At 43.3% G+C, this 25,771-nt stretch overlaps 1 protein-coding gene across 1 annotated transcript; it reads left to right on the top strand.

Annotated features, from left to right (window-relative positions):
- The first annotated feature begins 20,567 nt into the window (after window positions 1-20,567).
- LOC125288140 (protocadherin-20) lies at window positions 20,568-24,553 on the top strand. The gene is made up of 2 exons (XM_048234255.1): window positions 20,568-20,719; window positions 21,085-24,553. The coding sequence occupies exons 1-2, from the start codon at window positions 20,669-20,671 to the stop codon at window positions 23,689-23,691; spliced, it is 2,658 nt and encodes an 885-aa protein (XP_048090212.1). The 5' UTR covers window positions 20,568-20,668; the 3' UTR covers window positions 23,692-24,553.
- Window positions 24,554-25,771: the final 1,218 nt, after the last annotated feature.

Raw genomic sequence — 25,771 nt, 5'->3', positions numbered from 1 at the left:
GATAATTCCTGCATATGATTTCTTTATTAAGTTCATTATTTTCAGTGCGGTATAAAATTGTACAATAGACTGTCTCAATATCTCCCAAAGTCTTCTTATCCTTCCAGTTTTGCCATGACCTTACTTAGTCCTAATGGGTATAAAACCATTCATTTCTTTCATCTATGACACACGTTGAGTTTCCCTCCATCTCCTTGTCCTCCACTTTCCTCCCTGTCTCTCTCTTTAGTTCCTACGTTCATGAGCACCAGGGTGAACGTGCCCAAATGAGTTCCCTGCTTGTTATGATTGCCGTGGCGATATTAGTAACATTACCCAGAGGTGGGCTTCTAATTATCTACCAAGTGGCACTTCCTGCAAGATTCTCCTGGATTAAAGTGCCAACCTTTCATCCACATTTTAATTTCCCAAGGAGAAGGCAAGGCAGGAAAAAAAACATTTATTCTTAATTAATGAGAAAATGGTTTGCTGCCATTATGAGACACATTTCAAAAAACAATTCCCCCACTACCATCACACAGGAACAAAACAATTATATCAAGGTGTCTGGCCTTGGGCCTGGAAAATCTGTAATATGGCAGTAATCAGGAACCTGGTCATGTCACTGAACTTGGTCATCTCACTAAACCGTTCATTTAACATTTTAAAGTGTGCCTCTGCTACAGTTTTTCTCAATTGTTTTAATGCTTCAACATGTCAACTCTCAACTCTGACATCACATTTTCAAAACAATTAACACACAGGCCTAAACAAAGATAGCCTAGTATCATTCATTTTCATTTCAATGGCACCTGACAATAGCACTAACGTTTCCCTTAGACACCAGGGATGACGGGCATATTAGCGATGAGACGGGATGATGCTTATTTTGAAATCGTAAGTGGCTGTGGTATATGGAAGTAGCAATGCATGCAAACATAAAAAACTGCAGTTGGAAAAAAGCCTACATTTAGGCCTAAATAGGCCTACTTTGTTTCTGGACTGAGATCGAGGTGGATCTTCTTGCATACACATGTGACAGAATGCAGAACATCGTAGTCGTAGCACAACAAAGTCGTAGTTGAATTTTGTTAACCTTACAGATTATTGAAATTTCTTCCTTAAAGTAGAATGGAAAAGCGTTTTTACCTTGGTTTTTACCTTTGTTGAATACAAAGAGTTCGGTGCATGGCCACAAACATGTTGCCTCCTCCTTCCTATGCAAATCTTGGACTTTGAAATGACCACTAAAAAACAGGGCAATATGAATACTGTACAATACTGTACAAAGTGTGACGCCGAGCACAGACTGTAACGCAAACCATCCCTTATCAACACGCGCTATGTTACCACTTTGTATTTTGAGTTGGAGATCCATCCCTTATCTGAGTTGGAGATTCAGGTAGAGGTTGCTAGATTGTGTTTGCAATAGATCTGGGTTTTTTTTATAGGAAATCTATATATTCAATCTTTTACAAAATGGGATAAAATAAATGTACATAATCCACAGAATAATGTAACTATTCTATGGCTCCCACAAAACAGATTAGATGTTCAAAATAGTAATGGGCATCATGCACTGAACAATATTAATTATGCACCCACCAAAGCCCAAAGCAGAAGGGAGATTTTTTAAAATGAAGTGAGGCACACATAGGTGTCACACTGTCACCGACAGCAGACAGTCTTTGCTGTCCTGATTTAATTAGCACCTCCCCACTCCCAAACACACACACACACACACACACACACACACACACACACACACACACCTGTGGGGGTCATCGCCCAGAGGGGTGCTGTGGGGCAACAGCTGGCCCCCATCTGAAACAGACATCAGCAAGGTGAGAAGGAGCTTTTACAGAGCACACAGGATGAGCAGAGGCCAACACTACAGGAGAGACAGGGATGGGGGGGGCATGAGGAAGAAAGAAAGGGAAGAGAGGAGAAGAGAGACAGGAGAAGGGGAGAGGGATGGAAGGATGGACAGAGAAGGAGGAAAGTATGGTGGAAGGGATAGAGAGATGAACGGATGATGAATGGAGATGAACGGATGTAGAGAGGGAGAGTGAGACTGATAGAGAAGGAGAGGGAGAGAATGACAGGAAAAACCGAGGGAGACAGGAAGCGGGAGAAGCTGAATGTAGGGGGTGGGAATCAGAGCCCAACAGAAGAGCGACTGCATCTGTGTCCACACTGCCAAGAGCAGTTCTGGCATCACGCACTCTGTGAGTTAGCTGTGTGGGTGTCCACTAACTGCGTCACATTCAATTATTCAGTGTTGCCATCAGGAAATTAAGCGAATTCTATTAACACCCCCTCCTCCCCATAACTCCCTAGGAAATCAGTTATTATTCTCTCTGTCTCTCTCTCTCTGTCTGTCTCTCTCTCTCTCTCTCTCTCTCTCTCTCTCTCTCTCTCTCTCTCTCTCTCTCTCTCCTCTCCCCACATATACATTGCTCTAGAAAACAAAATTGTCCATGTGGAAATATGCCCGCTTCCCTTCCATTACCATATGAACTCCAGAGGTTATTGTTCTCTCTCAGCTTGGGCTGTGCTGATGAGGGTCCAAGCATAGTATGTGTGTGTGTGTGTGTGTGTGTGTGTGTGTGTGTGTGTGTGTGTGTGTGTGTGTGTGTGTGCGTGTGTGTGTGTGTGTGTTGGACCATTGTTGCATAAAGTACTAGAAAGCAATACTTGAGTAAAAGTACAAGTATCGTACTAGAAAAAGACTTTGGTAGAAGTGAAAGTTACCTTTTAGAATATTACTTAAGTAAAAGTCTTAAAGTATCTGATATATACTGTATTTAAGTATCAAAAGTAATTTTCTGATATTTAATGTACTTAAGTATTTGAAGTAAAAGTAAAAAGTAAAAAGCAAGCGGTTTTATTTTGAACTTTTGTGAACTTTATTTTGGCTTTCTTATAGTAAAGCATGAAGCATATTCAGGGTTCCTATATCTTCTTAATCTCACTCATCAAATCAAAATCACATTCTTTTCTAGGACTTTTCAGGCACAATTCTCTTAAGTTCAAAGAACAAACAGCATATTTTTAGAGCTGACATTAAAGACAAAAAACAGAAACAGAAATGCCACTTTTGTATGAACTTCAGGTAAAAATGAAAAATAAATAACTTATTTCTTTCAAAAAAAAAATTACCTGCTGGTAGGGAGAACATTTTGGTCATGTTCTGGGCTTACTCCCCAGGTCACCATCTCACTCTCACACACCCACACACACACACAGGCCACCTATGTCCAGCAGCTACTAATATGCCAGTCATAGTTGAAACTGAAAAGGTGTCTGTTCATCTTCAAAAGAAGCTGGTTTTCAGTTGACAGAATTCAGTGCCTGGGAGTTTCAGGCCCAAGACCGGCCAACGTTTTCCATAGTGGTGAAAATTTAATAAATGAAGCAACATTTCAGCTCTTACTATCCTGTAGTTTTTATTAGTACCATGGTTCAACAAATGTGTACAGTAAAGGTTATATAATAATTCACTTCAACTGAGAAGTTACAAAACATATATTCCACTATTCCACAAGTTAACAAAAACAGAAAGAAAGAAAGCCTTTGAAATGTAGCCTTTCCCACGCTTCCACAAAGAGGCATATTGAACTAATATTTAGGCTACATGTTTTTTGCATGGGTAGCTATATTGTTGTTTTGATGATTTAGCCTACTCCTTTACTACACCCTCTTCTGAGCAAACAAGGCATATTTATCATGTAGGGTAATTGCAAAATTACCGGAAGTTACGCAAAATTACGATACGCCCATTTCATGTCGTCTGATCTCGAACAAGCCAGAGGACCCCAAGTTCGGTGGGGAGTTCTTAAGCCTTGAAAACAAAGATGGCTGTGCCCTGTGTTTGTGTTAAGTAGCTATGGTATTTTACTGTTCTTTTTACTGCTTAGCAAATGTGAATGTCCATTTCAATTACTTGCATGTGTTATGTTGTCTTGTTGTTCGTGGAATACCGTGGAATGTGTTATTTATCCGTTGGTGTTGGTAAAAGTGGCTAGCAATGTTGCTGTGTTGCTAAAAACAAACACTAGACAACATTCCATTATTCAAGGTGAAACCCGACGATTGATTGGTATTTGACTCATTGTGTTGTGATGAACGTAACGCAAACTGGAACGTTTCTTACGGGTCCCGTAACTTACGGGTTACAGGTGCATGGACAAGATCACAGCATTATGCCGCTATCTAGTATTCTCCTACACTCCTCCGCCTGAGTTGTTCTACGAGAACGTGACGATTCCCCAGCTATAGTGTTCCAGTTTGTTTTCACTACACAACGAGTTGGAAAGAACATGTCAATGCGAAATCATAATAAAAAAATATGTGTTTTTGCATTGTTGCAAGCCTTACATGTCAATAATATGTTGCCATTTTCGCCTATTTCAATTTCAACAAGTGCTGTCACGTTTTTCTCGAGCCACGAGGGGCAGGCTAGTCATTGTTATTGTTAGCAACATAGATTCTTTAGCAAATCAGCACGAAAAACAAAGCTTTACCTTTTATTACACGTACAGAAAGACTGTGCCATGTACAAATTGGTGACCGGATTAAAGCAGCCATGTAGTCAAGTGTAACAGAGGTCGTAATTCGTCCGCCGCTCATGGCCCTCGAACCCGCCACCTCGACACACACTGGCATGGGAGTCAAACGCTCTAGCCACTGAGCTAAAAGCCCAGGCTTCCAGCGGTAAGAAGCGTTCTTAAGGTGGGAGCGTATCTATGTTCCCCGGGTCCTATGTTCCCCGCTTTGTATGGGACCCGGGAACATAGGACCCTTTTTTAAAACCCTAACCATAACCATAATCCTATCCCTAACCCCGAGCGGGGAACATAGGGATGACCCCCTTAAGGTTAGGGGTGTGAGGATTTACACGCGCAACTAGCATGCTAGCTCAGTTCGCCTCCGTTACACTCACCTCCCTAAATCCTCACTCTCATGATCTGGGTCACGGCACCACTGTAACAGAGGTCATAATTTGTCCGCAGCTCACGGCCCTCGAACCCGCCACCTCGACACACACTGGCATGGAAGTTGAACGCTCTAACCACTGACCCAGGCTTCCAACTCAGTGGTTAGAAGCGTTCTTAAGGTTAGGGGTGTGAGGATTTACACGCACAACTAGCTCAGTTCGCCTCCGTTACACTCGTGTGTAAGAGTATTTAAAATCGACATTAAATCGACCAACGTAGTACAAATACAAAGAAAATACATCTCAACTTCAGCAATTATGGGCTGAACTCGCACGTTCAGCTCGGTGCACTATCAAGAGCCCCTTGTTGGACAGCTGATATTCCGACCTAAAGAGGCCGTGTCTCGGTGAAATGACGCTGAAGACAACTGGGAAATTTCACACTTTCCAACTCGGACAAGTTTACTGGATCGCTACATTATGGGGCTATCCATTAGTCTTGTACTCCCACCCATACAACATGTACGAATGAGTTGCTAGCACGAATGCTGGGGTTTGTAGTCTTTTTGGGAAGAACATGGATGCCACCGGGGCAGCAGCTGTCTCGTTAGTGCTGGACATTTGTCTAGAACATGAGAACACGTCCCTCATTCTCACTTGTTGGGTATGGTCAATGTGAATTAATAATAATAATATAATAATAATAATTCATTAAAACATTTTTTAGTAACTCAACTTCGCCTATTTCAATTTCAACAAGTGCTGTTGCGTTTCTCTCGAGCAACGAGGGGCATTAAGCAGGCTAGTCATTGTTATTGTTTTGTGCTACATTAGCCTTTTTAGCAAACCGGCTCGAAAAAAATCGTTACATTGTATTGCACCGTGCAATTCATGAATTGGTGACCGGATTGAAGCAGCAATGTAATCTAGTGTGTAAGTAGGGTGACCATCCGTCCGGATTTCGTCCGGACAGTTTGGTTTTTGAGTTCTCTGTCCGGACAGAGAGAGTGTGTCCTCCTTTTTGGACATTTGTCCGGATTTTTGTCATGAGTGGCCATCTGTCCGCATTTCATGAGCATATATATGCATTTTGTAAACTGTGAAACAGATATTGATGTCAGCTCCAGGAGTGATAGCATATTTTTACTACCATATTTCTCTGGAGACTCAGTCAGGACGGTGGAAAATCAGGAACAGACTTTTATTCTTTTCAATGAGGGTCCAGTGCTCCTCAAGGGAGAGGTACATGTTTGAGTCAACCCATCATGGGTTTTACCAGTATTCTCTAACTATACAGAGGTTGATACTAACTTATGTTACAAACAAAAGAAGGAGTGACCTCTAGGTCCAACCCAGTTTGAATATGCAATAGAAAGGGAAAATGAGGGTGTGGCCTTCATCAGGTCAGATCACCCTTTGTTCTGGGATGTCTCTCAGAGGCCCCATACCGTTATACAGACATTAATGTTTTCACACCTGGAGATAGGCTCCTATTGAATTCAAGGATACTCTGACTACAAATCACAGGCACAAGAGATACACAACAAAATCACAAATGACCATAAGAAACACACAGTATGTACATTTACAGAAAGGGTTCTGATTCAGAGCACTTTCAAGACAAGTCTAAATCTTATGCAAGTTACAGCATCAAAAGGGGGCATGATTACTTCTAACTCAGAGAGCCCTTCCTCCAAAGATGGTCGTTAATTAGGAGCATCCCAATATTCACCTACAGTAGCCAAATGGTAACGACCATGGGGGGTGTGCTCCCCCGTAAAAAGTCACACCTGAAGATAACCCAAAAGGTCCCTAGACAGACCCTATCGAATTAAAAATCATTCAAGGATAAACAAAGGATGCTTGCATAGGACAAAGACACACACATGAGATCCACCTGGGTAAATGACCATAGCTGATTTACAATACTTTCAGGGATAAGAGTGCCATAGAGAGGTACACTCTCACAGGCAGGCACAAAGAGAAAGCCAGATCTGCCGGGAAATCCTGTGGCATCGTTTTTGCTCCAGCAACAACCACAGCTGCAGGGCTCACTAAGTTATTAATTGGGTTAAAAAGGTGGGTTTATTGACTAATGTGGAAAAAACACACACACAACTAAAAACTAATGTTATGTTTAATGTTATGTTATTATAATAGGTATGGGAATGTTGGAAATAGCTGACTAATGTGAAAAAAACCCAAATATTACTATAATAAATTTTGTTATAAAAAAACAAAAAAACTAAAAAATCTATAGAAATGCTTTATTTTCTAATGTTACTCCGATTCCGTATTCCGCATTGTCTGTGTCATGGCGGTGGTCACCCTATGTGTAAGAGCATTGCATTAACATTAAAACGACCAGTACAGTACAAATACAAAGAAAATATATGTCATCTCATCTCAACTATGGGCGCAGACATGTTTGTCATAAGGTCGTCCGGCCACCTCGGGGTACCCTCAAGAGCTTCGAGATAAAGGGGACATGTCTCCGTGAAATGCCGCAAGAAAGCTGGGTAATTTACACTTTCCAACTCGGGCGGGGGACTTATGAGACAAATGGAAAGACCCATTAGCTCTGGGGTAGCAAAAATCTAAGTTTACCGCCTTAACGTATCAAAGATCACAGGAGCCATTCGATGGCAGAGGACAAAAGTGTGTTGAGCAAAACGTCTGCATTTCAGACTTCTTTGTCCACCCAAGTTTAACAGGTGCGATAATTCAAAACCCCCATGTTATTTTCCCATAGGAAAAATCACAAGATACCGGATCTCAAAGATGGCAGCTTTTTTGTAGGCGAACTTCAGAGGTCTATTCAAGCAAACAAAACATTCTGATTGAAAATCCAATTGGAATCACATTTGAAAACACCTCTGTGTGTGGTTTTCATTAGCATGGCTAACGCCAGACCTCATCTCATTGAGATGGGGTCTGGGAACTACACATTCATTTTCTCATATTTGAGACGTGGTTTACGAATACCCAGAGCCGTTTATTGGGCGCTACGAATGTCTATCAAATGCGTCTGTACGTATCTCATATCCTCTCCGGTGTGTCACATAGACGTCGTCATCGTTTTGCTGTCCCCCCTCCATTCTGTGATTGGTTCCTTCGTTAAGATGAAAATCAGGTCCATGGAATTCAGGCTGCCTAGCAGCGCGAATAAAATCGATGGATATGCTAAAAATCAGATTTTAAGTGGTAGCCTAATGTGAACAAGGCTTCTTTCTAAGCAATATTTTTTCTGAAACAAAACACTTGTTGATCCCATTTGAATGGTGATTATAAGTTTTTAAAAATGCAGAACTGTGTGTGTGTGGGGGGGGGGTTGTAAATGAATTGACCTGATAATATCAAGCCAAAAAGACCTCAGATGCTGCACACAGTGAATAGATTAATTAACAAACAGCAAACGTTTCTTAGCAGAGCAGTTGCACAAAAAACATAATTAGAGGATTTCTGTCAAAACCTCAGAGATGGCTCAGTGTGTATGCCCTGTGTGATCATGTATTCATTCTCTTGTTTATTCATGTGTTTACTGTTGTTGCAAACAACAGATATGCATCAATATGCATTTATAATGTGATATCATTCCCTGGTATTGCACCTAAAAACACTGAGACCATGAATGTATGCATAATATTGTTTCTTTTTTAAGGATTCTTTTCTGTCATGATTTGGAGGGATGGGTTCGATATCAAGTGCATCGGGGAAAATAGAGTGAGAAAGAGAAAGACTCATCTTGTAAATTGCCCTCACTACATTCTCAACACAGCCCACTTGCATGAAACAAGATTCTTCCGTGCTACGCAAAGAAAGCGTGTGAGCGGGAAATGGAGAGAGAGAGGGGGTGAGGGAGAGGTGGGCAAGAGAGAAAGAGAGCGGAGAAATCAATAGAAATTTCATTACCTCCGGGCCCGAGCGAGTAATCTCTTTGGCTGCACGGGCACCTGTTAGTAATGATCTTGCAGGGAAAAACAATGGCCGTCCTAATCTCCGTCCAGATGAGGCGCTGCTAGGCCCCACGGAGGTGGCAGCGGCTTCTTCTCATGTCACTCAGACGAGAGAGGACACCGGGAGAGACAATTATGTTGCATCTGAGTGTACTGTCACTCTTGCAGTAATTCCGCCTTCCAGGATGGTATTAACATAAAAGATAAGAAAATGTAACAATAAATGGTTAAGATGGTTAAGTGCATCATCCCATCATATTTAGTTATTAGGATGGCATATTTGACAATATTCACTGGGAGAGGGTTTGGCCTTATTACAAACTACAAAGAAATGTATTTTAAGATAATCCATTTATTTCACTCCACTAACTATCTTCTCAAAAGATACAGAGATGATATCTGTCATGTGTGTTTTTTGTGGTTGTGTGTTTGAAACTGTCATTTATTTTATGAGTGTACTTACACAAGATTTTTGGGGGTAGAACTAGAAAATGTGTGGTGCTTTGTGGTTGTTCAATGTCACTTTTAAAAAGAAGTATATTATATGTTTCTATGAAAATACAGACTTGTTAGAAACTTTTTTTACAATAAATCTGCTCTTGATCTTGGGAAAATTCTATATTCATAAATGTAAATGGGGAGGGGGGGGGGGAGAGAAGCCTTGTTTTATTTCTATTCTACATGGACACTATTATTGGACTGACTGAACAGCCGAAAAGCGGACAGAACTATATGCTTATGTTCCTATTTGTGTTGATATATTTCTGTACCCCTGCTTAATGTCATCTGTAAAATGATTTTTGTTTGTAATAAATAATAATATTTGTTTTAATCCACCTTGCATTGGTAGTGACCAATGAAAAATAAAATAATTCAGTCACCCAAATTCATCCCTGTAATAGCTGAATGAGTAAGAGTAGAAGACATTGACTTGAATAGTAGGAGAAACAATGAATCGAAAGGCCTAATATTAAATTCAAAGAGGGTGAAATGCCCTCTACAATATGACTAAAATATGTCATCCACTAACGTCAAATACTGTCATTATGAGAGGATTATCATTATAAAACATCATTATGCTCATGGGGCTACAAAGTAGCTCTTATGAGATGCATAATACCCCATAAGTGAGCCACTGATGGGCTTGAAATAGACTGTAATGGAGAGCACACTATCAAGTCCCTGTCACTGATGGCTGCATTGGGTCACCTCAAAGAAAGCAAGACACTGTGACACTGCTGAGGTCCAAAGTCAGTACCGTAGTCTACTACAATTGTACTGCCCTAATTTGCCATATTATCATCACCTTGTGTCATTCACCATGGAAACATTTCCCTTCCTCATTTAACCACAAGGTGTCAGTGTCCTCAAAGGAAAAATAAATGTACATCAGGACTGGGGGAAAGTTCTAGAGGGTGTTCACTGTTCAGGTTGTGTCTCATAAGATATAGGGTGCAGCTGAGATGTGTAGGGCAGAACAGGTTCCTGCTACTCCACAAGGGACTTTTGAGACAGTCGGAGCCTGTATGTGTCAGCAGATGGCCAAACATCATGTCCACCCATCTGCCGGACTGCCTACAGTTAAATCTCGGATAATCATCTGCATAATAGCTTATTTCTTGTTGCCTTCATTTTTTTCATGTGTTGCAAGGGAAATGCCAGTGCAGAAAGACAGTGTTAACATGAGGTTATAGCATTCATCATCCCTTTTTTATATATTTATTGTAAGGATATAGGGGAGATCTGGGCTGTACTTTGTAGTTAGGAAATATTCATTTGAACAGGCCAATGTTGGGAATGTTTGAATTCAACTACATATACATAAAAAAAAGAATACATAGTTATAGGATGTACTGCCATAGGATTGCCACAGACTTACACTTTTGTTTGCTCAGACACACCAAGGAGATAGAACCTGTTGAGAATCTGGCTTTCACAGTGTGCATGAAAACTGTGATTGTTAGGACCTATCCACCACCCAAAGCTTGCCCCTGGAAAATCTTCCACTTTCACCAGTTTTCACATGGCTCAAGTGTACTTCTGTGTTTCTTTATGTAAACATGTGTGTGTGTGTGTGTGTGTGTGTGTGTGTGTGTGTGTGTGTGTGTGTGTGTGTGTGTGTGTGTGTGTGTGTGTGTGTGTGTGTGTGTGTGTGTTATGTGAGTGTTTGACTTTGACAGCTTGTTCTTCTCAGGCTTCGGTGTTAGCATTACCCACACACACACAGTTCATTTCTCAAGCCAGCTTAACAATGGCAGACGAGCCTTATCGCGAGGAAGAGGTATATGGAAAACAAACATGCCAGCATTAGTTATGAAGTAGGTTTGTAACTGCCACGCTTATCTCTAAGTTACGCCCATCTATTAAGCCATGACAATTGAGGGCAACAGTATAATTAAGTCGATGAAAATAGGAATTATGCAAACAGCACATGTTTTTTTTTTATTGAAAATCAAATGCTTTCACATTTTTCTCCTTCCAAACAGCTAGGAGAACCAGAGAGCAAACATCGCTGTGCAGTTTATTGATGACAGAAAAGATGAATGAAATAAAAAAAAACATAGGCCCTAAAGCCTGAGAATTCAAATCATGTATTTTGATCACCAAAAAATTTCATTAGAAAATAACATTAGGAACACCCTCTTTTAAATGGCCTCATATAGGAAAATACACAGATGTGTTTCTAAGAGGATCCGATGTTTACCTTTTCCTGAAGCATCATGCCCCCGTGTCATAGCAATGACGTTCACCCAGGTGATGTGCTGGCCATAGGAGTACACAGGAATGTAAAGCAACAAACCCACAACAGGTCAGGGGAATGGAATTGGGGACTGGGGCCTCGCTGTGCCACCAAGGCCTATGCATCTGTTTATTATTCATAGTAGATTACCTCTTAGGTCTACACTGGCTCCATCCTGTGAAATAAATATTTAAACAAGAGAGAGAGAGAGAGAGTTTTTGGTGCCAGTCACGGTCCAGAATCAGCAGGTCAGCAGAGTCCATAATTATGTGAAATTTTGTCAGTTGGCAGAAAGGTCTGATGTGTGTGTGTGTGTGTGTGTGTGTGTGTGTGTGTGTGTGTGTGTGTGTGTGTGTGTGTGTGTATGTGTGTATATGCCCCACACACACACACACACACACACACACAGAGATGTTCAAAATTCATGTCCACTCACATACAAATCCCCCCACCCATCCGTACTGTGGAGTGCCCCTGTCTCCTGTAAGCTTCTCTTTTGGACAGGTCGTCAGCCTGGCTCCTGATTAGCAGCAGAATTTTCATGAGGAGCGAGTCCACATCTTCTGACACCACACTAATCCTCAGGCAAGCACAAACCCTGATGCCTTCCTTCCTCAGACAGGCATGCTCGTTAAGGTAGATTACTCCATGTTTTGATATGAACTGGGACAGCGCTTGCTCGCTGTGTACCGTCATTACTGCTTTCAGAGGTCCTTCTAACTTCATTGCAATGTCATGGTGGATGGATCAGTGTTTTGTGTATTCGAATGCCAAGTCACTTCTGACAGGAAACATCTTATGCTGGCAGAAAATTTTGAAAATGTCACCATTTGCTTAGCATTCCTGATACTGCGTGAAAGAGCTGAGGCATACTTGCAATAGAATATCAACAGAAGCACCACAATTTCTTTAAATGTTTCTCTGACGTTTACCCTCTACTTATGCGCTCACTGGCAAGACAGCTCACACCCACAGTAACACACACACACACCCTTGTATGACAGGGCTCCTTATCGGATGAGTCCGACCATCAACATAGCTTAGCAGCACTTTAATTAAAACTCCCTGCACAAGGTTACTGTGACATCTGGCTAGAAATCTGGACTGTGATTACTACAGCTATGCACACACATACAGTAAACACACACACACACACACACACACACACACAAACAGACACACACTGACAACGGTTGCGATTACTGCTCAGTAAATTAGAGATGTGTCCTTAAGCCACCTTTAAATAAGCTTCCATGGACATGCTCGCCAGACTTGATGAGGGGAAACTACCAAACATCCATCTTGCTTCTTCCAGCACAGGCACTAAAAAACAATTTAAATCAAAATGAATAACCAACAATGGAATGCTAAACTTTAATATAATAATGAATAGTTGGTGGATTATTAATTATCAGCTTCCATTGACAATGAGTGTGACTGCATATTATTCTTAAAAAATAAATACAAATACATTTAAGGAGTGACTGTACCAGGGGCGGAGCTTGAGGGGGTGCGGGGGGTGCGGCACGCCCCCGGCCCGGGACCCGCAGGGGCCCGGTGCGAGGGCGCCCCTCCCCCACCTCCGGGTAAGGTGGGACGGGCCTCTCCCACGGCACAAGGCCGGAGGAGCTAAGATCATGCAAACGGTTTCTTTTCAATCATTTTCATCAGAGTGGGACATATTAGGCTTATAGGTTGCCCCAGTCAGGACGAGTTATGACTCACGGTTGCTGAAAAGTTTTGAAATTTACTTTGATAATTTAGTAGGTGTAAAATATTGAATAAAATAAAATTATACAAAATTGGATCAACGATATTGTCTCCTACAGGCGTCAATGAGAGAACACTTACACTTAGCCTACATGATTTTGGATTCGATTTTCTAATTGGAGTAAGTCTTTGTGACAACACGTCATGATACATTTGATAATGTTTGATCGTTGTTTTGGTATGAAGCATCTTTTACGTAGCCTAATGAATGCGCTCTAGAAAGTGAAAGTAGCCTAACCTAGGCCTATATGCGCTCTGTGTCTGAGCTGTCTGTGCACGTCCGCAATTGATTACGTTCCTATAATAGAGAACACATCAATCCCATGGTATTTTTTGCCCTAAAATGCATGAAACATGCAAGTTCAAAATCCCGCCGGTAGCCAAGTTACATCTCCGTTTCATATTTGCCTAGGCTACTAGCCTACAATAAATTGAACGAACTCAACTGACAACAGGTATATCTACTGATTCGGTCATTGAGACTACAGAATACAAACTACAGAATACAGTACAACAAACTTTCTGAAGTTTATTTTTGTATTCCGGGGTACAGTAGCCTAATTGCATAATGTCTTGACAATAGTTTTTCTTACCGGCTTGCTGTTTAAACTGACTGCGCCGCTCTGAACTTTCCTGCCAGGTTTATGACGTAAACCGCATCTAGGCTCTGGCATTGCCTAAACTCACTGCAGCACCCCTTGCTTTTTGTCAATATAGGCCTACAAATTCGCAGTTTGTCATTATATTTGTTGTCAAATAGGCAAATAGCAAAAAAGGTTATGGATAGCTTTGCATATAGCTATCCATAGATTAAACGTTATAGTCTAGCTATAGAAGTGAAAGTGACGTGACTCGCTTTAGGCTACAGACAGGATTTTTTTCTCTCCCGGCAGTAAAGACAGTAGATTCAGTGTTTAAAATGTAAATGCAAACTAAAGGTAGGCTAACTATGCATATGACCATCCAGAGGCTGCTGATCTGTCAAAATGATGAAGATCAAGATGGTTTTATTGTTGCTGCCATTATTACCACAAACACTAATTGATAACGAGACCATGGCGATCGTGGGTTATATCTTGCCTGCTTATTAGGCCATGCACCTGTTACTCCTATCCGTAGACATGTCATCTCGAGTTCCACTTTGGATATATCGTTGGATTATGAAAAGCTAGTGCCACCGACAAATATGACACTTTTGAAAGTCTTTGGCAAGCACACGACCTTTCACTATTGGCAAGTTGCTCAGATACGAAATCCGCTGTAATTGGTGGTTAGGACACTATTGGAGTTTGCTGTGGTTAGGAGTGGAGACGCCATAAGTTAGGCTACTCAGAAATTGTTTGCCATTGTAGGTCATTGCAGCCTAATTATATTTTCAAGCCAAACATCTCTGGTGTGGTTTTGACAATCAGAAAAGCAATATACTGAAATAGTTTAATGATGTAAAGTCAAGTGCATGCGCTTCTATGGGTCTGGTGTGTGTGCGCGCAGTTTTTATTGATGAGTCGGAGTGGCAAGTGCTGCGCATAGTTGCAGTGGAATGTGGCTGTTCTCGCTCTTAGGTCTACCAGAGGGTCTACTCATACACGGCGCTGAAATGGCGTATTTAGCTGTCTAAATTCGAATCATACCATGCTAGAGGAGAAATCGTCGGACATCTATTATTTTGTTATTCAGCACCCCTGGTCAAAAATATGTTCCCGCGCGCCTGCATCGTGTGGGAAATCAGATTTTCTGTCAATATTGGGCTTTGAAAGTAAGGATTTTGCTCAGTAATAGTAGGCTACATTTTGTAACATTTATAGAGAAACCGAGGGGAAGTTAAATTAGAAATTAGAATCGTTGGAAATTGAAAACACATACAAAAAAATATTCGGGGCTTTTGAAAAGAGATTCGGGGCTTGAGCCCCCGAAACCACCCCCTCGCTCCGCCAATGCAACCACCCAGCAGTAACTTCTGCATTCAGTGAGATTTGCACCGCCCTAATTTTATTTTTGACTCTTCCCGTCACAGTTGCAACCTCTGAGCGCTCATTCTCCAAGTTAAAGATCATTAAAAACCACCATAGAGAATGAGAGAGCAAAGAAAATGGACATACACAGAGCATCGTGGACGAGTTCGCCGGGCGCAAGGCTCGTCGTATGCCCTTCAAATAGTGCTGCGTATTATTGTTGTTTTATTATTAGGGGTCATGTAGCCTAATGTTTTTGTTGTTGTCTCCGTGGCGCTGACGCTTGTAAGACCCGCTTTTACAGGCATGTGTAGCCTATGTTGTAAAATTATGTTATGATGAGTTTAATAAAGGGCCCGGTCATGTGCCCCGCCCCCGGCCCGGCTCTGACTTGTTCCGCCACTGGACTGTACTCTGCACTCATGGTAAATGTACTTTAATACACTGAAATGGCTGACATTAAATACTATGAAGTAAGCCCAAATAGAACCAAAAAATAAGAAAAAGATGGCACGGATGGCAAGAAGGCACACTTAATGGATATGTACAAAATATAATTTGGTGTCAGTGTTCCTCTTTCCAAAAAAGTTTGTCAACTCCCTTCACTAAAACTTGACAAGGCAGTGTTCTTTTGTTGAATATTTTGAGAGATCAGCCTTTAAAGAATTCTTGAAAAATTACAGGTACAACTGTACAAACAGAATTCCTCATTGTGTCATTCCTCAGGAACAGACACCATGCAACAGCATATGGGCATGAATGCAATCACCAAATTAATGTCTTAACAACAGTCTTTTAATGGGGCATAATTTCCCTTTTTATCTAAAGAGGAGTGTTAAGCTAAATTACTGGAAACAGAAAAATAAGTTTGACACAAACTGCACAAGTAGGGATGTAGTGGAGACTAAATTCAAGTAAACACAGTTTATCCACTTCTGAAATGTCAGAAATAGAGTTTATCCACCTCCTATTAGAGTTTATCCACCTCTCAAAGAGTTTATTCACCAATTGCAACTTTTAACATTTAAAATTCACACTGTATTATCCTCATTCACAATATGTACACTAATCAACACTCTAGGAATCATTTAATACCATTGGTATTGTTATAAACATTGGATAATAATCATCAAACATGCCTTTTTATCCCGATCAATCCGATACCGCATGGTGCAGTCCATCTTACCGAGATCACACAATTCATAGTTTACCCACTTCTTATATTACCACTACACCTCTGTGCGAGTAAAGAGTATATGACAGAAGACTTTATACGGGTATCAGCAACTGCCACACTAGCAAACCAATGGTCACAGGTAGCCTATGAAGCACTTTACTGCCGCTGGCCTGACAAGTCTGCCTCATGGAGATGTTTCTGTTAGGCTGGTGTGGAATCAAGCTAGCATCACTAAAATGTATCTTAGCAATTGTGCTTGCTATACAGTATGCAGTTTACAATAACAAACCCTGCACTTTCACTTGTATCAGGCAAACACATGACCTAGCTTTCAGACTGTGGTAATCTCATGTTCTGCAGGTGGAAGCTGCCCTCATTTCTCCTGCTTGAGGAGAGGCACAATAAGAAATAAACATTTGTCACTCTACACACGCAGTGTGGCAGGAGCTGATTGGTTCACTGGCAATCCTCCCGCCCCACTCGCCCCACTCTCACCTGGTTGAGAAGCACTCAGGTGCTAAGTTTCACTGCCTCTGTGTGCAGGGGTGTAAACAGAGTCACGTTAAAAGGGAGAGGTACAGAGAGAGAGAGAGAGAGAGAGAGAGAGAGAGAGAGAGAGAGAGAGACAGAGAGCTCACTCTGCTCTTGTGTGGGCTGTGTTACTGCTACTGCTACTGCTGAGCCAGGGTTGGGGCTGGGGTGGTGCTTCGTGACACCTCTCTGACACATGTGGTATGTGGATAATCCACTTGACAAAGCAGGAAGTTTAGAACGCTACCTTTTTGTTGCAAACCAGTTTGGGGATTTGGAGAGTCAAAATAAAAGAGATGGCAAGGAGCTCTGCCCATTTGTGTGTGTGTGTGTGTGTGTGTGTGTGTGTGTGTGTGTGTGTGTGTGTGTGTTTTGTGTCAGCCTAAATTTCTATTAGCTATGCTCTTTTAAAAGTTCATTCAAGTTCATTTGAGTTCATTTGAGTTTGAGTGGGTATTGTGTCGGCTGAATGTTTCCAATTAATAAAATCCTGCTTCAGTGATTTTGAATCTGCTTCCATTTTAAATGTTGTCAGGTTCGATCAAAGTCTATTTCAGTCTTCATTATAGTCTAAACCTGTATTGACATAACAGTTGACTATTCATTCGGGTTGACCAGGGACCACTGTGCAGAAATTCAGCACTAGGCGTTGGAACAGCACCACTGCCCAAACATGCCTCATTTCTTGCCAAAAGAACAAAAAATGACAGCTGAAAAACAGCATGGTTCATTTGTAGAGGCTTTGCTGGGGAAAGTAGAGCCCTGAATCCTCTGATGCCAATTAATGTTAACCTGGAGGGCAACATCTCTATAGAGGGATTACTGTTTATACATAATCCTAGGATTAAGCCTGCAATTATGATGTTACTCACACAATATGAACAATTTACCCACTTTGCATTGATAAGACAGGACTGAGCAATGGCCTTGTCAATCAGTACAACGTTGTCAATCAATACAACAATGTGCAGAGTGCTGATTTCGAAACAGCTTCACAAGAACTAGCATTCATTGTAGTAGCTCCCAAATGAGAGAGTAGAAATTGGCATAATAACATAATTAGTTTGAACCACTATCGCCATGAGCCACAGAGAGTTTCACTGGGTTCAAGGCCTAAGAGGTTAAATCGACCAAAATCCCTTTAACGTCACCTTACTGCCTCCAATTGATTGCTTTAGTCACCCGATTCAAGCAGTTCTTCCTGCTCCAGCTAAACGGTCCTTATGTCTCGCAGACTTGAGGCCTTCACATTGTGAATATGAGTCCTCTCGGTCATTATTATAGAGAGTGGCTTAAGTTGTATGATTTTGCATATTGTCATAAAGGCACAAAGGCATCATGGAGTGATCTTATGTAATGGCTTTGAATGGACTCATTCCAGAGATGCTCAGAGAAGACGGAAACAAAAGAGGGCTTGCTTGCTTAGAGAGGGATTATATATTCTATGCACAGGTATTACCAATTCATCGATCAAACAGTCTTGAGTTTGTTTGTGTTCATGCTCGCGTGTGGGTGTAGGCGCAGGCGTGGCAGCACCTTCTAGAGTAGGCATCTTGGAATTAATTCATTTGTTTCCATGTTTCTCTATCTCTCTCTTTCTAGCTCTCTCTCACACACACACACACACACACATATATGCGCGCGCACACACACACACACACACACACACACATTCTCTCTCTCTCCTCTTTGAATAAATTATCGGCTAGTAATCAGCAACAACATTGCAACAACTCCAGCAGCAGCGGTGGTTACCCAACTGGATCAGTGAAGAAATGAGAGCAGAGTCCTTTTTCATCTTCTGCACAGTCAGGTGGAGAGAAGGCCTCTTTCCCAGGGCTCAGTAGGAACTGATGAGTTCAGCGGACTACACACTTCGCTCTCTGTCGCTGCTGAAAGCCCCTGTCTCCTACTTCCTCTCCTCTCCAGGGTGCACATATGCTAGAGAGGCATCACTGGTGGCTTGGGAGACTGAAAGCTCGGTCGCAATATGCGTCATTACTGGCATGGGATTTCGCATGTGTGACTGTGTGCATATTTTTCTGCCCAAGCTCATCAGGGTTCACGTATGTGGGTGGGTGGGTGTGTGTTTGTAAGGGAGTGTTTTTGCGCTTCCATATGAGTATGTGTGAGTGCATCCATGTGTGTGCACGCGTGTGTGTGTGTGTGTGTGTGTGTGTGTGTGTGTGTGTGTGTGTGTGTGTGTGTGTGTGTTCTCACCCAATCTCGACTCTCACAGCAGTCTCCAATCACACTAGCAATATGCTCCCAATCTGAGCCAGCATCTGTCACCACATGTCCAAACGCACTGCAGATTACACCAGCTGGGCTGATTGGAAGTCATTGGGAGAAACTGACCTCTCACCCTCCCCTTTTCCCCTTGTTCTTTCCTCTTCCTCCCTCTCTCTCTCGCTCCCAACTCTCTTCCCCGTTCATAATCCCCATGCACCATGCAATGAGATAACTGCAGTCAGCAGCTCTGAAGTGTAGGCCTGTGATCTTTCTCTGCACTAATTATTATCCATCACAAACCTGTCGTTCAAACGCGATTACATAAAACATTCTGTGTGATGCTATAATGCGTTTTGCCAAGGATTTGCACTTTTCTCTCTCATCCTGACAAGCATGTAAATACTGGTCATAGTTGTCTCTATCTCAGCTTGTATTTATTCCCACACTCTCACACACTTTATTGTCCCATATTATTTACTGCCAGTCCCGCTTCTCTTCATGTAAATGGAGGATTACAGTAATCTGGGAGATGGGGGTACAGATATTCCCTCCACTCCTCTCTTCCCCACCCTCCCTTTCATCCTGTTATTCTAAGCATACCCGCCGTGATTAATGCAGCGCCTGTCAGTGCCTCCGAGATCCTACACGAAGCCTTCCCGCAGCGGTTTCTCTGACCTTGTTTAACTTATTTTGTTCAATTCCACTTAGCATCATTCGTCGTCTTCCACGGCTGCTGTAGTCCAAACAGTTCAAAGCTGGATACTCAGATATGACCGGCCTTTGATGTGGTTAGTGCTCCCAGCGAAGGACCGAGGCTCCTTCAAATGATCTCAGCATTTTCATCTGCGCTTCCGCTCTTACCTTGTGATGCACTCTCGCATTTCTCATTACACGGTCACGGCACATAAAGAATGAGGTGAAATTACCGATCTGCTTTGGAGAGAAATGAATGTCTGAAGGAGTTCAGGGACAGTCGTTCTAATTTGATTTATTGTTAATGGGTAAGATTTTTAAATTACCCTTTATAACTTTTTCGTCACAGTCTGGGTGTCCAAAGCACGCGACTTTTAACATGTTGTAAGGGAATATGTCGACCTTTGCGTGTATCTTACATGTGTTAAGCGATTAAAAAAACTCACTACTGACAGAGCGAGAGTACTAAACTATGTGTCGTGGGTTTGCGTCAGAGCTGACTGGGCGAATACGATAGTTGATTAGCAGTCGGGGGCGTGTTCTGGAGCTGGTGAGGGAGTTTGCGGTGTACAGTGCTCAGATGCAGAGGGCGCGCAGCGACAGCCGGAGCTCAGCGCTTTGCGGCGCTCAGGATGCGGCTTCATATCTGACTCGAGGTGCGACGGCCGGTGCGACAAGCCACTACGGAGAACGGAAAACATGGTCAGCGACAAAAGGGTCCACCGCCTTATAACCAGAGGAGAGATACAGGTCCGTATTTATAGGCTAATGGAACGTGAATGACCTTGCCAGAGAAAGCTTGAAATAGCCTACTATAATAAGTTTTGTCACTACTTTCACTTTTCACAATTTCACGAATCACAAAGGATTGTCAAAGTAACTGTATCCTACTGCAGTACTGCATGTATTTAACAACATTTGCATAAAGTTTTTTTTCGGTTTGTGCCAGTGCGGCTTGTACGGTCGACTCTTCAATTACTTTTGTTGCGAAAAACACAGCAGCTTGTGTTATGGGCTACTTAGGCATGTAAAATGTGGTAATCTTTGTGTTGGTGGTTTCTGGTAATTCTGATCTTTTGATTGACACTGGACTATTCTGTTATTGTTTATTTCAGGTTTTGTGCCTTCTGCTGCTTTACACCAGCCCTCTCTCCTGCTTTTCAAATTTCAGCCCTCTCATCTATAAGATAAAAGAAGGCTTACCCAAGGGGACTTTAATAGGGGCCATTGGCACAGACTTACATTTGGATTTCTCTGTTGATCCCCCTCTATTATTCAATCTGGCGCAAAAGAAGATCAACGAGCAGTATGTGGAGCTGAATAATACCACAGGGGAGCTATTCACATCTGCAGTGCAGATGGACAGAGAGAGCCTATGCGCGGACCGGGGCGAGGGTCAAAGCTGCTCGCTGGCCCTGGATGTGTTCATCCTACCTCAGCAGTACTTCCAGTTGGTCAAGGTCAAGATCCTGATAGAGGACGTGAACGACAACCAGCCGCGCTTCCCGTCGGCTGAGATCCGGGTGACAGTGCCGGAGAACGCGCTAGTGAACACACGCTTCGCCGTGGAGCAGTCGGCTGTGGACCCAGACCTGGGAGTGAACAGCGTGCAGACATACTGGCTGGACAATGACTTTGGGGTGTTCACGCTGGACGTGGAGGAGAATGAGGGGGGTGAACTCACGCCCTTCCTCATTGTCACTGAGGCGCTAGACCGTGAGTGGCAGGCGGAGTATGTGACGGACATCATTGCAGAGGACGGTGGCTCGCCACCTCTCACGGGAACTGCCACACTCCGGGTCATCATCTCGGACATCAACGACAACTGCCCCAAGTTCACCGAGGCCCAGGTAAATGTGACAGTGTATGGAAACGCCACACGTGGTACCCAGTTGGCACGGCTCCATGCCTTCGATTCAGACCTGGGTGGCAATGCACAGATCACCTACACCTACAGCGAGCGCGTCGCCCGGGACACCCGCAACCTTTTCCACCTGAATCGGACAAGCGGAGTGATTAAACTGGCGGGGAAAATAGACACCAACACCGCCAAGCTTTACAAGCTGACCGTGCTGGCCAACGGACCGGCTTGCATCCCGGACGTGGCAGCAGTGACCATCCACGTCATCAAGGTGGTGTCGGGACCACCACTGCTCGTCCCACGCTACATCGCGGCGGAGAGGGACGGCATGGTGTCGCTTAAGGAGTCAGAGCCGGCGTTCACGCCCATCGCCTTCTTCACCGTGAAGAACTCTGACCCGCGCCAGAGGGTGGAGTGCATGCTGGAGGGCTCGGGCCCGTTCAAGCTCTCCCCGTACGAGCGTTTCAAGAACGAGTACCTGCTGGAGACCACCGAGCCGCTGGATTACGAGACACGGCAGGAGTACGAGCTCACCATCGTGGGCAGAAGCGTCCACGGCGCGGTCATCAAGACAGTGGTGAGAGTCCAGGTGGAGGACGAGAATGACAACGCACCCATCTTCAAGCAGTCCATGCTGGAGATCTTTGTGGAGGAGAACAACGCTCCCAACACCTTCCTCACCAAGCTGCAGGCCACCGATGCGGACAGCGGCAGCCAGGGGGAGGTGGTCTACCTGTTGGGCTCCGATGCGCCTACCATCTTCCACCTGGACCGGCAGGTGGGAGTGCTGACGGTGACCACCTCCCTGGACCGCGAGGAGAAGGAGACGTACCGGTTCATGGTGCGAGCGGTGGACAGGGGGTCACCGCGGAGGGAGAGCATCGCCACGGTCATCATCACCGTACAGGACCGCAATGACAACAGCCCGCGCTTCATCAACAAAGACTTCACCTTCTTCGTGCCCGAGAACTTCCCAGGGTTCGGCGAAATCGGGGTGCTCTCTGTGACGGACGCCGATGCTGGGGAAAATGGCTGGGTGGCGCTGTCCATCCTCAACGGCAGCGACATCTTTGTCATCGACACTGGGCGTGGTGCCCTGAGGGCCAAGACCTCGCTGGACCGGGAGCAGCAGGGCACCTACTACCTGTGGATCGAGGCCGTTGATGGTGGCAAGCCAGCCCTCTCCTGCGTCACCATGGTGACTGTGCTGCTCCTAGACGTCAACGACAACCCACCCATCGTCCTCTTTCCCCAGTCCAACCAGTCCTACATGCTGGTGCTGCCCAGCACCTTACCGGGGACCTCCATCACCGAGGTCTATGCCGTGGACCGGGACACGGGTATGAACGCGGTAATCGCATACAGCATCGTTAAACGTTTGGGCGGTGAGCCGGGCTCCTTCGACATAGACCCAAACACGGGCAACATCACCCTGCGCAAGACCCTGAGCGACCGCGGCCTCTACAGCCTGCTGGTGAAGGTCAGTGACCACGGGCAGCCCGAGCCACTCCACTCCACCGTCATGGTCAACCTGTTTGTCAATGAGACGGTGAGCAATGAGAGCTACATCCAGAGCCTGCTCCTGCGGCAGGCCGAGATTGAGATTGAGGAGAGCATCGGGCCACGGGAGACCCACCAGTGGATCCAGGACCGACGGGTGTTCCCATGCCAGCCGGTCCTGATCGCACTGTCGGCCACCTGCTTAGGACTGTTCATCATGGTGGTGTCGCTGTCTGTGTACATTAGCTGCAGAAAGCTCCGGAAACATAAAAAGAAACGACTCGAGGTGGAAATCCCATTAAAAATGAACAGTGACATGCAGCCAGTGGATCGGAAACTCATGGAGATTTCCAACATATGATTTTTTTCCTCTGCATAGACACTTTCTAGCGTTTACAAACACATCCTGACAGAAAAGAGAAGGTGGGACTAAGGAATGAGGAAAATGGACATTGTTTACACACTGCTCAATGTAAAATGTTTTCAGTTGTATCCTACAGAGGACACATAGTCCAAAGCCTAAGCTGTAAATATTGTATATAGAATGTTTTATAATTTTATGAGAAAATCTTTTAATTGAAGAAAAAAATATCTTTAAGATTAACTAATATTTTGACATGAGAAAGTGAAGCTTGTATTATCTCTATGATGAGAGTTCTGACAATATTTCCCATTGTCTACGGGCAATTGTTGTCATGGTCTTTGTCACCCCTTGACATTATTCTTTGACCAAACAGAACATATTATGTTCAACTCAAAATGAAAATCCTCAACTAAATTGAAACAAATTTCAGTAATCTACACAATTCTCCTCCCTATTCTTTTCTGGAATTTCACTAACTACCCTTTCAACACAAAGACAAAAGTGCTGTGCTGTGACGTGACATGTTGGTGACATATTTTGTTTCTCAGGTGTTAGAGACGCTTTGTTTCCCACAAATATGTGGACTCTGTAGGAAGTGGGAGTTCAGAGTCATACTTGGCTGGCGCTCAAAGAGCTCTAAGTGCTGCACAGTGCTCTGCTATGTGCTACTGCTTGCTCCCCTCAATGTTTTTATAGCAGATTTTATTTGCCCCAGGTTTCTTGTCAGGTTTGTCAGACTCTTCCCTCCCTTCATGTTTTGATTCTGTCCGATGGTAAATTCTCACTCATAACACAAGTGGCTCTGTTTGTATGTGTCAATGGAATTATGTATGACTATTAAAAGTGCTTTATTTTCATACTAACAATAGCCTTTCTGTCATTGTAAACTCACAGACATCAATGTTGTGAATATTATCTCAAGGCGGCATCTTTTCTGTTTGTTATTCATTATGTTAAAAAAATGCTGTGAGACAGTCATGTTTTCCTCAGATGCCTTGACAAATAAGATTCATGTGCAGATAACAAGATTTTTTAAATGTCTAACATGCATCCAAGGACTTGCATATGATAAGATATGGAGATATGTGTGGGCAGTGGATCCATATCCACTTAAGCTTACATTCATCACTTATGGAGATGAGATCTCTCTCTCTCTCTCTCTCTCTCTCTCTTCGCTGATGCTGCTGGTGCTACAAACTCCAGAGCGGAACCCTCCAGATTCGCCTTTGTTTTGGAATTCATTCAAATTCAAATGTGCACACGCTCCCTCAAAATCTCCAGTGCTTTTAAACCCCTCCTTGTTCATTAATGGAGAGCAGCACTTTAGCCTTTATCTTTTCACTGAAATAATGGCCTGTAGAAATTCTTTTGCAGGTGTATTTTCTCTGGGGTGGTTGGTCTCAAGTGGAATGCTGGCATGTTTTTTTGCCCGAGTTGAGGGAGAGGTAGAAATATTTATATTTGTTTGCATGTGTGTGTGACTATTTGTGTGAGTGTGTGTTTGTATTATCATATTTTATCTGAAGCTGTTAAGTGGCACTCCTTTGAGCTGGTGCCAAGTCACGAAACCTAGAGGAACTCCCCTCTCTACGTAAAAGCATTAGCATTTTGGCACTAGCGAGCTGTCACAAGCTGGCTCTGTCCATGAGGAACTTGGCTTCACTAACATTCCAGACAAAGAAAAGACAACAGGAAGTGTATTCTGAATACAAGAACAGAAAGCTACGCTATGATATTCATACTCATGATTAGTTGCCACTGCCTTAAAGAATGACAGTTCTGCTCATAGTTAAGTTATTCAACCCTCAGTGGTACAAGTTTTTAACTTGATATGTTTCAGTCTCTGTCTGTTACTAAATAGTGTCATTCTTAACGGTTGCTGTGAAATATACATTAGGAGACTACAACGTTTCATCACCATTTATTCTGTTATGAAGTCCCAAACTACGGTTCAGACGCTTGTGTATTCACTCGGGCGTCTTTGAGCTATGACATCATTTATTATATGTGACGGCTGTCAGTCCAAACAAATATTTCTTTAGTGATTCTGTGAAGCAGTTTACTGTATGTGCCCTGG

This window comes from Alosa alosa, chromosome 23, assembly GCF_017589495.1.
Source record: "Alosa alosa isolate M-15738 ecotype Scorff River chromosome 23, AALO_Geno_1.1, whole genome shotgun sequence".
Taxonomy (NCBI): Eukaryota; Metazoa; Chordata; class Actinopteri; order Clupeiformes; family Clupeidae; genus Alosa; species Alosa alosa.
Note: the sequence above shows the minus strand (reverse complement) of the source record. Positions and strands in the feature narration are given on the sequence as shown.